Source organism: Physeter macrocephalus, chromosome 13, assembly GCF_002837175.3.
Source record: "Physeter macrocephalus isolate SW-GA chromosome 13, ASM283717v5, whole genome shotgun sequence".
NCBI lineage: Eukaryota > Metazoa > Chordata > Mammalia > Artiodactyla > Physeteridae > Physeter > Physeter macrocephalus.
Genome location: NC_041226.1, coordinates 82,765,237 through 82,777,515, shown reverse-complemented (window position 1 = coordinate 82,777,515; position 12,279 = coordinate 82,765,237). Strand labels below are relative to the sequence as shown.

General features: G+C 60.9%; 1 protein-coding gene across 1 annotated transcript; it reads right to left on the bottom strand.

Annotated features, from left to right (window-relative positions):
• Positions 1 to 4,022: 4,022 nt before the first annotated feature.
• On the bottom strand, positions 4,023 to 7,041 carry LCN8 (lipocalin 8). Its single transcript, XM_028497365.1, has 9 exons — positions 6,958 to 7,041; positions 6,482 to 6,605; positions 6,140 to 6,243; positions 5,820 to 5,950; positions 5,302 to 5,372; positions 4,883 to 4,987; positions 4,714 to 4,803; positions 4,591 to 4,616; positions 4,023 to 4,139 (listed from the first exon to the last, which is right to left on the bottom strand). The coding sequence occupies exons 1-9, from the start codon at positions 7,039 to 7,041 to the stop codon at positions 4,128 to 4,130; spliced, it is 747 nt and encodes a 248-aa protein (XP_028353166.1). The 3' UTR covers positions 4,023 to 4,127.
• Between the last annotated feature and the right edge of the window lie 5,238 nt (positions 7,042 to 12,279).

The following is a 12,279-nucleotide window of genomic DNA, read 5'->3' as shown; positions in this document are numbered from 1 at the left end:
CCCTTCAAGGACTTCCCTGGTGGCGCAGTGGTTAAGAATCCGCCTGCCAATGCAGGGGACACGGGTTCGAGCCCTGGTCCGGGAAGATCCCACATGCCGCGGAGCAACTAAGCCCGTGCGCCGCAACTACTGAGCCTGCGCTCTAGAGCCCATGCGCCATAACTCCTGATGCCCCCACGCCTAGAGCCGAAAGCCCGCGCGCAGCAACGAAGACCCAATGCAGCCATAAATAAATTAAATAAATGTAAAAAAACCCCCAAAACCATAAGACCCTTCAAGACAAAAGAGAGGGCTTCCCTGGTGGCGCAGTGGTTGAGAGTCCGCCTGCCGATGCAGGGGAAACGGGTTCGTGCCCCGGTCCGGGAAGATCCCACATGCCTCGGAGCGGCTGGGCCCGTGAGCCGTGGCCGCTGAGCCTGCGCATCTGGAGCCTGTGCTCCGCAACGGGAGAGGCCGCAACAGTGAGAGGCCCGCGTACTGAAAAAAAAAAAAAAAGAGAACCAAACTTCACACACACACACACACACACACACAGCCCAGTACCCAAAGTGCCATCCATCAAAGAGAATTTTCTGCACTCACATTAGCGGATGCATTTGAATTAGGAATCTTGTTAGTCACCCAAACTTCCAACCCCTTGTAGGAAATGAATAGACTTCAGTAGTCTTTGTACTTTGCTCCTAGAAGAAGAAATCGAAATAAAAATGAAAACATTTCATCTAATGGAAATCCCACCGAGGGGAAAGGGGGGTGCGTGGAAAGCAGAATAAAACTGTAACATAACATTCCAAACTGAATTAAATATGCTGAAGCTTTGAAGGGCATTAGAAGAACATCTTGAATGAAGAATTTTTTTAAATTAACTAAGAGCAGAAGTGAGCAAAGACAGGAAAGAATTTAATAAGGGCTGATTGTACTCAGGAAACAAGTTGACTATTGGCCTTTACTGATAAAGAAAAATTCTTCAGGGTCTCCGGGCAGAATGATCGAATTACTTTCAAGGGTGAGACATAAGCTGGCATCAAACTTCCAAGAGCAAACTACCAGGCAAGGCAAACAGAATTACACTCATAGCAGGAGATGTGCACACATCACTTCAACAAAGGTAGGGCTAATGGACCCACTGCAGGTGAGGATAAAGAAGCCCTAAAAAATCTAAGACAGGTCTTGAGGGTTTACTATATAATTGTACTCTTGATAACAGAGAGTAAAACACGCACAAAATTGATTGGTCACAAAGAAAGCATCGCTGAGTTCCACAAAGTAGAAGTATTACAAACAACGCTCGCTGACCAAAATACAATAAAACTGGGACTTCCCTGGCAGTCCTGGGGTTAAGGCTCTGCGCTTCCACTGCAGGGCATGTGGGTTAAGGCTCCGCGCTTCCACTGCAGGGCATGTGGGTTTGATCCCTGGTCGGGGAACTAGGATCCCACATGCCGTGCAGCACGGCCAAAAAAAATACCAAAAACAAAACAAGATACAATAAAACTAGATTTTTTTTAACTTTCTATTTTAAAAAATACTATTGGATGAAAGGGAAAATACAAACTGAAATTACAGAATTTATTTAAAATAAATATCATAAAAGTACCATGTAATTCAGGGTCAGAGGAAGCATCATAACCTTAAACACACCATTAAAAATAAAAGAATGAAACTGAATGCATTAAATTCCCGACTCTAAGAGCCAGACAAAGAACAAGATAAACCGTAGGATGTCACGAGGAAGGAAGTAATAATGATAAAAGCGGGAAATAATAGAGTCTAGAGAACAGCAGATATAATTAGTGAACCAAAGTCCTCATCCTTGGAAAAATGAACAGAATTTTTCTGTTCATTTGCAGAATTATTAACAAAGTCATTAGTATTCTTTTTAAAAATGACAGAATTAACTAACATGAATAAGAAAAAATGGAGAGACCATAAATACATGAAGTAAGAAGTGACAAAAGGGTGGGAAATGACCTTTGGGACAGAAGAAAAAAATGTTTCATCAACAGAAAGTACTTTGCTGACCTCTAAGCAAATGACTTTGAAGTCCTCAAAGAGATGGATAATCTTACAGGAAAATTCAGTTTGCCAAAATTTACCCTATTAGACAAAGAGATAGATCTATAGAGAGATAGTAGATAGATGATAGGTAGATAGATAGATAGATAGATAGGTAGATAGATGATAGATAGATAGATAGGTAGATAGATGATAGATAGATGATAGATAGATAGATAGATAGGTAGATAGATGATAGATGATAGATAGATAGGTAGATAGATGATAGATAGATAGATAGATAGGTAGGTAGATAGATGATAGATAGATGATAGATAGATATAGATAAAAGAGAAGCTATGAGGAAGGACTAGCTAATGAATGGCAGAAATGTACCCACGCGTGAATAGACGGGACAGTGGAGCAGAGTAAAAGTTTAGAATGTAAAGGCTGCTTTAGACCTTCACCTTCCAAATCCAACTCTGGCTCTTCTCAGGATCACTTTTCATTAACTTCTTTTTTTTTAACCATAGGTCGTATTTTCCTGTTTCTTTGTATGCGTAGTAACTTCTGTGCTAGACGTTACTGATGGTGCACGGTAGAAGCCCTGGTCTCCATTATCACCCTCTGCTTTGTGTCCCCCCCGCCAAGTTCCTGTGCTAAAGCCCTCATGGCCCGATGTGGCCGTATTTGGCGTTAGGGCCTTTTAGGGAGTGATAAGTTTAAGTGAGGTCATAAGGGTAAGACCCTGATCCAGTAGGGCTAGCACCCTCAGAAGAGGGAAGGACACCAAAGATCTATCTCCGTGTGTGTGCAGAGAAGAGGCCAGCGGGGGATGCAGCGGGAAGGCCACCGTCCACAAGCCAACAAGGGCGTCTCCCCAGACACCAGCCCTCTCAGCACCCTGATCTCAGGCGTCCAGCCTCCAGAAACCTGAGAAAGTAAACTCCTGTTGTTTCTGCACCACGCCCAGCAGGGTTCTGTGTTACGGAACCAAGCAGCCCAAGCCCGAGCAGACATCCTAGAATCTTCTATGGGGAACTCCCCTGAGGCAGACGACCATGCTCCCTCAAGCTCTGGCCTGAAAGATCTGGGGAAAAGTCCACGTGCTCCCCAAGCACCTCGAATGTGTCAGAATTCGGTCTCCAAACATCTCCCCTGTGGGTCTGTTGGGACTCGGTTCAGGATTTGCTAAGGCACGTCCCAGGTAGGTCCCCCCTCAGGGCTGATCCTTACTCCTGCAGGGCTTACCGGTAGCTGGCTGGACGCCCGAGGGTCAGCAGGGTCTCTCCTCTCTGGCTGGACCAGCCCCCCAGCCCCCCAGCCGTGCTTGGAAGCCCGGTCAGGCTGCTCTGCACGTGGGTAGGGGGCTGACACCCGCCCACGTTCTCTACCCTGCCCCAGCCGATGGAAGGAGAGGGGGGGAATCACACATCACAGTGCAGGTCCTGGGGTGAGGGAATGCAGGGTGCCCCCAGGCACTGACGAGGCTGGGCTGCCTTGCGGGTGCGAGCCAGTGCGGGGCCGGAGGGCAGCCGTGGCCGAGGGCCTTGGACCCAATGCCCACGGATTTGAGTTCGGGGCAGTAGGGAGCCATGGGCAAAGGTAGACAGGCGCCGGCTGTGGTCACCTTTCATTTGAGAGGAGCTCTGCTCAGGGAGCCCAGCCTGGGGCTGCCTCTGGCTCTCAGGGACCAGAGAAGACCCTAGGAGTGTGGCAGACGGCGCCCCCGTCCCCCTACCCCCGCACCGCCCCCAGGGCAGCCTGGCCTGCGGGCTCCGAGCAGTGCAGGTCTGGGCGGAAAGGGAAGGTAGCAGGTCATGGAGAGGGAGCAGCCTGGCCTGCGGCTGACTCGGCCCTCTGCAGGGGGAGGTCCAGCCAGGGGTGGGACAGACGTGGTCACAGTAAACCCAGACCACCTGAGAGTTGGGTTTGCTGTCCTTTTTAGGGCAGTCACAGAATACACACCCCGCCACCCCCACCTGTCACCCCTCGGCCCCAGGAAAGACTCGGGGCAGTGGGTCTGGCAGTAGAGTTTATTCAGAGCAGGTGCAGGCGGGCCCCCCAGGGCTGGGCGGCCAGGGGAGGCCGGGTGGGCGGGGCTCCGAGCATCCCGGATTGGGGCGGGGGCTCCCCTAGATCAGCTCCTGTGACACAGAAGGCCAGGGCCTCAGGGCGCCGCCCGCCTCCGAGGACCCCGGGGGAGAGCGGTTGGAGCCACGGCCAGGAGTGGGTGTCCTAGCTGTGTGGCCTGGGCCTCAGTTTCTCTACCTGCGAAGTGGGGTAATAGTCCCAACCTCTCGGGGCCGTTGAGACAGAGGGGGTCGTGCAGCTGACGTGTTAGCACAGCGGGGGACCCGGGGAGCCCGAGAAGGGGCCCACAGGGCCTGCGCCTACCCCTCCGCCCCCGGCAGGACCCTGCTGGATGGAAACGGGGGACGAGGGCCAGCCTCCTCCCCTCCCCGCCCAGCCCTGCCCTCCCCTCCCAGCCTCCAGGGTCCCCTCCTGGCAGCCTGGTGTCACCACCCTGGAGGCCCAGGGGCTCCCCTCAGGCCGGGACTCGGGCGGGGCTCAGCGCAGACCGGGGCAAAGGCTCACCTCCTTCAGGAGCTTGGCACACCTCCCTGCGGGACGGGACAGTGTGAGGGGCTGCGGGACAGGTGCCCGGACGCCACCCGGGGGGCCCCTAGCCCAGCACCCACCCCAGGGTCCGGGACTCACCGTGCCGGGCCACCAGGTACAGTCCCGTGTCTGCGGTCAACTCCCGGAACTTCCAGAAGCCGGGTTCATACTCGCCCTCGAGGCTCCGAGCTGTGGGAGCACAGGGGCCTGGGCTGGGCGGCCCCCAGGAGGACCACAGCGGCCCCGGCCCGCCCCAGGGGCAGCTTACTGAAATACTTGAGCACGTGGAACTCCTTGTCCCGCCAGCGGAGGGACACCCTCAGGATGGCGTACTGCTCGTAGTCGGTGTCTATCACCTGGATCTCCCTGTGGCCTGTGCAGGCAAGTGGGAGAGACAGGCATGGGCGGACCGGGCACCCCCGGGGCGGGCGGACCTCAGAGGCCAGGGTCGGCAGGGCCCGACTCCATCCTCTCCCCACCCAGCCGGGACCCTCTCGGGAGGCCAGGGTGGGGTAGGGGAGGGCTAGAGCGGCCCTGGCAGGATGACCCGTCTCTTGATGGGAGAACGGGCGTCTGGGGCACCCAGAGGAGGAGGGCAGAGAACAGCATAATGAACAGCAAGGCCAAGCCTAGCTGGTGCGCAGGGCCAGAGGACTGTGCGTGCAGCTGCAGGGAAACGGCTCTTACCAGGAAAAACAAACTTGCCGGAAACATTTACTTCTGAGCTCACTATTTGTTCAGTCTCACAGCTTCCTGAACTGAGAGGCAGGAAAGTCCTCATGAGGAAAACGCCAGCCTGCATCCCTCCTGCTGGGCACGCTCCCAGGGCGGGGGGCGGGGGGGTGGGGGGTGGGGGGGCGTGTCTTCAGGAAGGGCTCCGGCAGTGTGTCCTTCCCCAGGAGAGCCTGGAGCAGGACAAGGGGGGCAGAGGCACAGGATGGGACCGTGCCAGCCCCTCACCCAAGGATTCTGTGACCTCCAGAGAGCCACCTACCCCTAAGTCCGTTTTCCTTTCTTATAAACTGATGGGGCTTCATTAAGACCCCGTGCTTTTACCGGGGAGAAGATGCAGCTCTAGGAGCCTGGGGGCCTGGTCTCAGGGGTGGGTCAAGACAGACACAGGGAGGGCCGGTCCACCCAAGTGACAATAAAGTCCACAACCACAGCTGCAGCCGGCACAGCCGGGCTATGCCCAGGCCCCTTACCTATTATACGCAGCCTTCACGGTCAGCTCCTCCCAACTCAAGGTCAGGAACAAGGCCTCCAGCCTCTTTGGGGTCTGCAGTGCCAAGTTTTGGCTGGAGGCCACCCCAACTTCCCGCCAGAACCCTGCAATCTAGAGAAAGGGGCCGGAGCCAAGCCCGTCTCGGGCAGACGGACAGAGACCCCAGCCCTGGGCCCCAGGAGGCAGAGCCCTCTCCCCGGACCTCCCAGGCAGGGAGCTGGCAGGCTCTGAAGCAGCCAGTCGTCGGCCTTCCGAGGGGTCCCTTCGGGGGCGGCAGGGCGAGCCCCTCCCCGCACAGGCCTGTCTGCCGTTGCCACAGGGCTGGATCCCAGTCCCCAAGGAGAACCAGCCTTGCTGCCGCCTGTCCTCGGGGACGGGACGCCAGGGGCAGTGGTGGTTGGAGCCTGAGAGAGGGGGGCAGGAGGGGGCCAGCCGAACGTGAAAGCCGCCGGGGAGCGGTGGCCAGCAGCCCCGCCCCCGCGGACGAGGCCGGCTCTGCACGACCAGGCTGGGGGACCCAGCGCCTGCCGCAGAAACGGCCACCCAGAGCCCAGACCTTCCATCTGAAACGTTTGGAAACTGATCATTTTTGCAAGAGAAAGGAATCCGTGTCCGACATTTGTCACTTCTGAGCCTGCTGACGTGCTCCCGGCCCAGGAGCCGACACAGAGCCGGCGAAGAAGGAACTCGGGCAAAGAAGCATCGGGCTGGAAACCAAAGCCTGCAGCCGAGGTCTCCGCACCGGGAAAGCCTCCTCCTCTGGCTCCTATGGTGTGCGGGGTCAGAGGGTACAGGGAGAACCCCACACCCTGGAGACCCCAGAGGACCAGCCGGCCGGGCTGAGGACACAGGCCTGCCCACGGGAGGCCCCTGAGGGAGGGCGCCACCTCTGCCCGGCCCTGGGCACTGGCCTCACACCCACTCGCTAGGAGAGGGGAGACCAGGCAGGGCTGAGCTCAGACTCTCCGCCACCTGCCCCCATGGGGCTGGCCTGGGTGAGTCCCGGGGCCCCGACGCAGCTGCCCAGCATCAGCTGGGGCGGAGGCGGGGCCTGGAGTAGCTGCACACGCGGGCCCCTCCCCGCCCCACCTCCTCCCGGGGCCCAGAAAGAAAGCCACCTTCTGCAGGTCCAGGTCCTGCGTGGTCATTTCCACCCGCACCAGGATAACGCCCAGGACGGCGCTCAGCTGCCCGGCCTCCATCGAGGGTCTGTGCTCCCCGCACCTGTGACCCCGCACCCGGGTTTATATCGGGAGGGAGAGCTGGCGGGTGGTGCGATCACCCAAGAGTGTCCTTGGCGAACTTGGCCTCCAAATGCTCAGGGGGCGTACATCCGGGCCCCGTGACACCCACAGCCCTGGGGAGGGGCCGGGGGGCGTGGCCTGGACTAGAGATGCCGGCGCCACCCCCTGCCTGGCCTGGGGATGATGGTGGACACCGCGGCGGGGCCGCCTGGGGGCCTGAGAGCAGGACAAGCCCCACCCCCCCGCACGGGGGTGACCCAGGACCGCGCCTCCCACCCCGGGGGCGCTAACGGGATGGATACACCAGGCCCAGACCCCCAGGGGCTCAGAGCCCCGCACGCACTCCCGGGCCCTCCTCCCAGGACACATGGTGGTTTTCAGGCTCTTTCTGATGGCTCTTGGGACAAGGGGGCGTGCGCTCCACGGGCCTGGACCGCAGAGCCGAGTGGGGGGTTCCTGCCCGGTGGGGGGAGACGACGGCAGGGCTGCGAAGCTTGCGTGGGGAGGTCGTTGCCTGCAGAGGGGAGCGGCGCCTGAAAGGCCCAGAGGGAGGTGGCAGTGGGGTGCACTGGGGTGGCACCAGGCCCCGTGAGCCTCTGCGGGAGCCAGGGAGCCAGCAGCTCTGCCTCCTTCTTGTGCCTGGGGCCTCCCCGACCCGGATAGTACCCAGCACACCCCATACGTCCACACCGCACAGCACAGTGGGGCCCACAGCCCAGAAGGCCGGCCCCGGGGACACCCTGCCCTGCTTGCGCTCCACGGGCCGTGAGCCGCCAGCGTCCACCTCTTCCCGTCCGTGCCCCAGGCCCCCGACCGCCCCCAAAGCGTTTCTCCTGGGCTCAGGACCAGATGACAAGCACGTCAAGGTGAAGATGGAGTCAGGCTTCCCGGGCACCGGCCCTGGCCCTCCAGCCGTGCAACCCCGGGCGGGCTGCTCTGCCTCAGTTTCCCCACCCGTCTTGACAGTGAAGCAGAGCAGCAGGGGTCAGGTGCCCAAGAGGGGTTCCAGGGTTCCCAAAGCAACCGTTCCCAGAGCAGCACCCCTGGTCCCTGGCCGGTGGGGGGCAGCCTTCCCACCTTCAAGGTCAAAAAAGCCCACCCGGGAATGGCTCCAGGCTTGGTCAGCTAAAAGGGGAGGCCTGCTCACCAGCGGCAGGGGGACTGGCCAGCTGGACCCCGGACGCAGCACTACCCTCCAACAAGGCCTGTGGGGTTGGGGTCACAGGTATGGGGGTCAAGCTGGGACAGGGCAGCTCAGAGACCATCAGGGGACCCCGAGGAGGCCGAGCACCGGCTGACGCAGGCCCCAGGCTGAGCCCAGAACTGGGCTGATGAGCCAGGGCCCCCCCGGGGGCTCGGCCAGGCGGGAGAGGGAGGACAGGAAGCGTGGGGGCACCCACTGTCTCGGGGCGACCAGGGCTAATGGCTTCCAGCTCCGGCCCCGCGAGGGCTGCAAGACGCCGGCGAGCAATGAAGCGGGACGTCCAGCGCCCTCCTGCCCCACCCCAGGCCTGGCCCTTTGAAGTGTGTGCACCGGACAGAACTGAACGCTCTGAGCTCCACTGGGCACGACGTCGGGGCTGGGGGGGGCGACGGTCTCCGGGCGGGGGGCTCCCCTGGTCCCACACCTCGTGGGTGGTCAGCACATAGCCCAGGCCCTGGAACCTGGCCACCGGGCCTGGATCCCAGCCTGGCCTCTTGCTGGGCAAGTGGCTGTCCTCTCTGTGCCTCAGTTTCCTCGTCTGGGCCCAGGGGTCCATCAAGGAGCGCTCAGGCGGGGCCGGAGGGCGGGGCTCGGAGCGCACTGGCCACGACCGTGACCCATTCCCAAGCCTCACAGAGGTTCACGTGACTTGCCCAAGGCCACGGTCACACCAATACCAAGAGAGAAACCCCGACAAGCGCCACCCCGCAGCCCCCCTGCCGCTCTGCCTCCGGGCCTGTGGAGGGGAATCTGTGCACCTGGAGGAGATCCAGCCGCAGGGCTGGGCTGCACAGGGCACCTCGGTTTCCCCACAGGTGCCCTGAACCCACAGGGGCTGGGTGGGGGGCACCGGCCGCTGCCTGTGGTTGCAGCCCCCACAAGTGCCACCCTTGGCTGGCGCCACCCGCCCTCCGGGGGCTCGGCCAGGCGGGAGAGGGAGGACAGGAAGCGTGGGGGCACCCACTGTCTCGGGGCGACCAGGGCTAATGGCTTCCAGCTCCGGCCCCGCGAGGGCTGCAAGACGCCGGCGAGCAATGAAGCGGGACGTCCAGCGCCCTCCTGCCCCACCCCAGGCCTGGCCCTTTGAAGTGTGTGCACCGGACAGAACTGAACGCTCTGAGCTCCACTGGGCACGACGTCGGGGCTGGGGGGGGCGACGGTCTCCGGGCGGGGGGCTCCCCTGGTCCCACACCTCGTGGGTGGTCAGCACATAGCCCAGGCCCTGGAACCTGGCCACCGGGCCTGGATCCCAGCCTGGCCTCTTGCTGGGCAAGTGGCCGTCTTCTCTGTGCCTCAGTTTCCTCGTCTGGGCCCAGGGGTCCATCAAGGAGCGCTCAGGCGGGGCCGGAGGGCGGGGCTCGGAGCGCACTGGCCACGACCGTGACCCATTCCCAAGCCTCACAGAGGTTCACGTGACTTGCCCAAGGCCACGGTCACACCAATACCAAGAGAGAAACCCCGACAAGCGCCACCCCGCAGCCCCCCTGCCGCTCTGCCTCCGGGCCTGTGGAGGGGAATCTGTGCACCTGGAGGAGATCCAGCTGCAGGGCTGGGCTGCACAGGGCACCTCGGTTTCCCCACAGGTGCCCTGAACCTACAGGGGCTGGGCGGGGGGCACCGGCCGCTGCCTGTGGTTGCAGCCCCCACAGGTGCCACCCTTGGCTGGCGCCTCCCGCCCTCGGCCAGGAGCCCAGCAGCCAGAGTCCCTGTCCTCAGCCCCCGGGCCTCCCTGCCTCAGCGGCCCCAGGGCCCGGGTCAAGGCAGGGCCCGCTGTGCCCTCCCTGACGGTCTCTCCAAAGAGGCGAGGGGCCTCAAAACTGCAGAATCTGTTTACCGAGTGCCAGGGGAGGCCCAAGGAGCTGTCCGCGGAGCACAGGGGGTGGGGAGGTGCGGGGGCCGGGAGGGCCTCGGGTCGCGACGACTCCGGTGACAAGGTCTGCTGCTCCGGCTTGCCCTGCACAGACAGGAAAGGTCTGGTCACGCCTGGAACACCCCAAGCTGCCCGCCTCGTGCAGCAGGGCCCCCCAGTTTACTCATCACCAGAAAGGCCAGTGCGAGTGGATCCTGCTGCCCTAACTTCTGCAAATGTGGAAACGCACCCCCAGGGCTGCCCCCGCCCCCCGAGGGCCCAGGCTGGAGGCCGCCCAAGCGCCAGCGCCGCCCCGGCCCCGGGCTGCTGGGGACCCAGCCACCCTCCCCAGGGCCTCGCTCACTCCCTGGTTAGCAGTGAGGGGCTGGCGTGGCAAGAAAGCCCCAGAATGGCCACGGAACCATGCCGAACCCCCACAGACTCAGCGCCTGAGAGGGCGTCCACATGGGGCGCTTTACTCCGAAAGCTGCTTTTCCTAAGATAACCCTGGAGGGTGGGGCACAGAGCAGGAAGACAGGTTCACACTTTCCACAGCTAGAACCTTCCTGAGGGTGATGTGACACGATCCCTCATCGCCCTCGTCCCACCCAGTAACATTGCTGAAACAAGCACTCATGTGACAGGCGACAGGGCTGGGTCCTGGGCAGCGTCATTCAGACCCATGGACAGATGCAGCAGCCCCGGCGTCCCCAGCACAGCACTGGGTAAACCCAGCCCGGCCAGGAGAGCGGAATGCGGTGAAGGCCTGTGAAGGCCGGAGGGACACCGCCCGCGGGCCACTCGGGAAGCCCCCACCGAGCGACATCTAATCCTGCCAGGAGAGGCTGCGGGGCGCCTCCCAATGCTGGCGACTGCCACGTCGCGTCCATTAGTTATTGTTTTACATAGGTTCCCAAATTCTTCGCGATGAACACGGGTGAGGGGCCCGATGGTTTCCTGGTGTCCACTTTGGGAGGAGGTGTCCCCAAGAGCCCACCTGCATCCGTGTCCCAAGAGCTCCAGGGGGCCCAGCCCTGTGATGGCAGCAACCCAGAAGGCTGCCTCGTGGGATCCTCAGGAAGCGAACGAGGACAGGGGATTCCAAGGCAGGACCCAGTGTCCCAGGGGTAAGCCAGGGGCTACGGGGACACAGAATGTACTGGGTTGGACCGTGTCCCCCCAAATTCAAGTCCACTTGGAACTCTGAAAGTGCTCGTATTTGGAAATAAGGTCTTTGCAGGTGTAATTAGTTAAGGATCTCGAGGTGAGACAACCCTAGATTTAGGGTGGGCCCTACATCCAATGACTGATGTCCTTATAAGAAGAGGGAAATCTGGCCAGGTAACAACGGACGCAGAGATGGGAGTGATGGGTCTACAGGTCAAGGAACACCGAGGGTCACCAGCACCACTAGAAGGTGGAAGAGGCCAGAACTCTCCCCTACAGCCTCCAGACGGAACCAGCCCTGCCCACAACTTGATTCTGGACCTCTGGCCTCTAGACTGTGAGAGAGTAAATTTCTGTTGTTTTAAGCCATCCAGTTCGTGGTAGTTTGTTATGGCAGCCCTAGGTAATCAGGAGAGGCTCCCTGGAAGAGGTGATGTGTAAGCTGAGGCCTGGAGCACTCAGGTGAGTGTCCAGGCAGAACAATGGATGTTGGCGGGGATCTGCACCTGCAGACCTCAGAAGGTGAGAGGGCAGGAGGCAGGGCAGCCCACACGCACAGGCCCTGGAGAACGCGAGGGAGGAGTTACCCCGGCCCCCACCTGGGAAGGGCCACGGTGGGTCTCCCGAGCTGTCAGCGTGCTTCCTTGCCCCGGAGGAGCACGCATCTGTAGAAAGGCAGAGGGTCTGCGAGAGCCTGGGCTGGCTGGGACTGCCCACTTGCTCCTGGGACCTGCCCAGGACAGCCCCCCACAGAGCGTGGGGCCCCCGGCCCCCGACTGCCCCAAACATCTCCCTCATGTGTGTTAAGGGGAAGGGCGGGGTGTGAAGAAGAGTGGCTGGAAGGGCTGCCAACCCATCCTTAGAAGAGAAGGCCAGGGGCTTCCCTGGTGGCGCAGTGGTTGCGCGTCCGCCTGCCGATGCAGGGGAACCGGGTCCGCGCCCCGGTCTGGGAGGATCCCACATGCCGCGGAGCGGC